Source organism: Dasypus novemcinctus, chromosome 10 (genome assembly GCF_030445035.2).
Source record: "Dasypus novemcinctus isolate mDasNov1 chromosome 10, mDasNov1.1.hap2, whole genome shotgun sequence".
In the NCBI taxonomy this organism is placed as follows: Eukaryota; Metazoa; Chordata; class Mammalia; order Cingulata; family Dasypodidae; genus Dasypus; species Dasypus novemcinctus.
Genome location: NC_080682.1, coordinates 95,009,482 through 95,013,744, shown reverse-complemented (window position 1 = coordinate 95,013,744; position 4,263 = coordinate 95,009,482). Strand labels below are relative to the sequence as shown.

Here is a 4,263-nt window from a genome sequence, read left to right as displayed (position 1 = left end):
ACCTGAAGATCATTTTGATTTAAACTTAAACAACTAATAGCTTAAGTAACTTTCCTGCTTTCATTTTCTCAATAAATATTCATTGATACATACTCTTGCCAGGTCTACAACTGCAACTATTGTTCTTTGTTGGAATATGGTTAGTGGAATGTATGATGTGTTCCCAAAATACCCTTTATATTGCAATGAGAAATTTGTTTTAGAGATTTCTCTTTCTGTCTCTGCTGCATCCCAAAGCATTTTCACCTGAATGTATCTCTGTGGTTGTCAGTTATTCTTGATGTAATCCCATGGATGTTTCTCATAGGAGAACCACTTCCTTTTATATTTCTTGTTTCAGCTTTCCCAGCAGATGCAAACTTAGAACTTTGTATATACCATCAGCAGTATGTAGTCATGATTTCTATATAAAGATTATCTCTTTTAAAAAGGTGGCATTGGAGTGGGAAAAGTGGACATAGTGGCTAATGGGTATGGGGAATGGCAGGAAGAGACGAGAGGTGGAGGCGTCTTTGGGACTTGGAGCTACCCTGGATGGTGCTTCAGGGGCAATCACTGGACATTGTAAATCCTCACAGGGCACACTGGATGGAATGGGGGAGAGTATGGGCCATGATGTGGACCATTGACCATGAGGTGCAGAGGTGCCCAGAGATGTACTTACCAAATGCAATGGATGTGTCATGATGATGGGAATGAGTGTTGCTCGGGAGGGGGGGGGGAGAGGCAGGGGGGGGTGGTGGGGTTGAATGGGACCTCACATATATATTTTTAATGTAATATTATTACAAAGTCAATTAAAAAAAATAAAAATAAACCACATACCCCCCCCAAAAAAAAAGAAAAAAAAAGAAAAAAAAATAATAAAAAAAAATAATTAAAAAAAATTTAAAAAAAATTTTTAAAAAAGATGATCTCTTTTAAAGCTGTCTCCAAATGGTAACCTAGGCTTCCATCATCATAAACTTAACCTTCCCTTCAAATTTAAAGCATCTTCCTCTTTGTGCTTCTACAGGGAAAACCAAGGTCTTGCTTCCTCTACAATAGGTATCCATGAATCTCCTTATTTTATAAAATATTTTCATTCTTACCTTCTGCACCATGTATGAGGAAAAAGCTTGACCTGAGGGACTTACAGATACACATTTAAAAAAATATATTTTTATTTTTTACATTTTTTGTAGATGTGCATTTTAATTGAAGAGTTCATATATTAGACTTTGTCTTCTTAGACAGATATACCTTGCTTGGTAACGAACCAAAACTATGCAACTCCAATTTTCTGTCTGAATGGAGACTGGGTCCTATGTCAATCTCAAATTTGAAAATTACTTGGCATATGCTGAAGTCAAAGGTGAGGAACCATGATTTTAAGGTTAGAGCTGCAGTACTAGGAAGAATTTTATTCACCTGGTATTTTATCAAAGAAGTGTTGGCATCATTATAGAAATATGTTTTCCTGCTAGGCTAAAGTGAATGGACATTCATGAGGAAAGAGAAACAAACAAAAATGTAGTGAGGTGAGCGAAAAATGTGTGGCAAACAGCATCACGTATCAGTTTTCCTCTGTCTAAAGTCTTACTTCCAATTTTTTAAAATGATTTCCATGAACAGGATAGAGGCAGAAAAAGAAGATGGAATGGATGAGGAAAGGAAGCAACAACAAGCAGGATAATCAAATTTGCGTCATCACAGGGATGGTGTTCAAATACCCAGTTTTTATACAGTGGATAGCAAGGAGGGAAGGTGAACAATTTGCCAAAGGTCACAGTGATGAACCTGTACATGGATCTCCATATTGGTATTTTCACATTCATTTAAAACAATGATGAATAAGGTGATAACATTGGTTCCTCCAATTCTGTTTTATAATAAATATGTGACTGTATGAGAATAGGATATACGAGAGTAAAGAAACACAGATTGGAAAATTTTGCACATTTCCTAAGAAGAACACTAGATTGCCATGCATATTACCAATGGCTCAGTGTTTATGCCTTCTGTGCTTACATTTATTGGAATCCCAGGTTTAGAATCTGTACAGTGTTGGATTGGGATTCCATTCTGTGCTATGTACATCACTGCTTTGATTGGAAATTCTCTACTTTTGATCATCATCAAATCTGAACGCAGCCTCCATGAACCTATGTACATCTTCCTGGCTATGCTTGGAGCCACAGACATTGCACTCAGCACCAGCATTGTGCCCAAGATGCTTGGAATTTTTTGGTTCCGCTTGCCAGAGATTTATTTTGATGCTTGCCTCTTTCAGATGTGGCTTATCCACACATTCCAGGGTATTGAGTCAGGAGTCCTGTTGGCCATGGCTCTGGACCGCTATGTGGCCATCTGTTATCCCCTGCAGCATGCTACCATATTCACTCACCAACGAGTCACTCATATTGGAGTTGGTATGACAATGCGGCCTGCTATTTTGGTAATCCCATGCCTATTGCTCATAAAATGCCGCCTGAAACTTTACCGAACCAAAGTAATATCACACACTTATTGTGAACACATGGCCCTTGTGAAGCTTGCCACTGAGGATGTTTACATCAATAAAGTCTATGGGCTCCTTGGAGCCTTCATTGTTGGTGGGTTTGACTTCATGGTCATCGCTCTCTCCTACATCCAAATATTTATCACAGTCTTCCACCTGCCCCAGAAAGAGGCTCGCCTTAAGGCATTTAATACATGTATTCCCCACATATGTGTCTTCCTCCAATTTTATCTCCTGGCTTTTTTCTCCTTTTTTACTCACAGAAGTGGATCTTATATCCCATCATATATACATATCACCTTGTCCAATCTTTACCTGCTGGTCCCACCTTTTCTCAATCCTTTTGTCTATGGTGTGAAAACAAAGCAGATTCGAGATCAGGCAGTAAAACTGCTTTGTTCCAAAAACCAGTCTTGAATTTTGATTAAAATACCTCCTTTTATGGGTTTAGTGGCTCATCTTTTGACCCTATGTGATCTGAATCAATAGACAATGGATTTCAGTGTCACGCTTGCTGAATAACTTAAATATCTTAAAGAATTCCAGGGGTTTCTTTAAAATACCTAAGTCAATTTTCTGGTCAGAAGGAAATCAGAAGAAGTTGAAAGAAAGAGAGGAGCAGATAAGATGCTGGAAGATTAAATGCCTGCCTCTAGGAATGTTAGAACACATGATCCTTCTCATTACATGAAGCCAGGACTAGAGACCCATCTGCGAATCACAGTGGAACATGATACTTACATTGATTTCTCTCTGTATAGAGCATTGGATTAGCTTCCCTTGTGAAATTTTTGAGTCCCTCCACATATACTCTGTCCAATTATTATGGATCTTCTTTTCTTATTACTTTTTCTCATCAAAATCTCTCTTGAATATGTCCTTCATGTCAAATATTATCAAGTTTGAAAGAAATATCTACTCTTCATGAAACTTATCCTGATTATGTTAGTCAAGCTATGTTCAAATTGAGGATCTATCTGTCCCACAAAATATGTTTTCTACATGAAAGGTACTAGACTAGAGCATATAATATTGTGTTTATTTTGGATGGTTTCTTAAGTGTTCATTTCCTCTTATCGTTTGTAATTAGAAAAGCTCTGATATCTAGTTTCATTATGAGTGTGAGCGCAAGTATTAGAGTTATCGTAGACAATATTTTCTTAAGGTCTCATAAATCCAATTCTTGATTCAACAAACAAACTTCTTTGGCTTAAAGATTCTTGAAAGTCTGAGAAGCCTGGACAAAAGCTTGCAGGTTAGGATAATCATTATACTGGTTAAATAAGAATTGTATTTTAATAAAACACTGTTAACTTCATTCTGCCTTAAAGTACTTGTATATTAATGGTAATATTTGATAGAGTAAGTGTATTTTTAATAAAACAATAATGGAGGGCTAGTCATCCAATGATTGGCATGAATATTTGAAGTAAAAATAGATCAAATTTTGTCAAAAACTCATTGAGAAAATTGTTTATATAAATGTGCTCGAGTCAAGACAAGATGGGTTCAACTTTATTTTGTCACTTTCAAACTGAACTGACAGTGAATGCCATGAAAGCAATTTATTGTCACAAATTTAGCAGAAATGCATAAAATATATAAAAATAACAGATGCCTTATTGGGAAGTAGAGCAGTTGGGTGATATAGCATAATTTCATGATTAATTTATGCGATGGTAAAGATTCAGTACAGATGAGGAGCTATCATCATCAACATTATCATTGTTGTTTTCATTATGATGTCAACGTGTGGTATTATG

General features: G+C 36.5%; 1 protein-coding gene across 1 annotated transcript; it reads left to right on the top strand.

Moving 5' to 3' along the window:
* The first annotated feature begins 1,966 nt into the window (after positions 1 to 1,966).
* Positions 1,967 to 2,917, top strand: LOC131280309 (olfactory receptor 52A1-like). The gene has a single exon (XM_058306420.1). The coding sequence runs from the start codon at positions 1,967 to 1,969 to the stop codon at positions 2,915 to 2,917; it is 951 nt and encodes a 316-aa protein (XP_058162403.1).
* Positions 2,918 to 4,263: the final 1,346 nt, after the last annotated feature.

What these genes read in the sequence shown, in the direction of transcription:
- LOC131280309 (XM_058306420.1), top strand. Translation starts at nt 1,967, where the DNA reads ATGCATATTACCAATGGCTCAGTGTTTATGCCTTCTGTGCTTACATTT.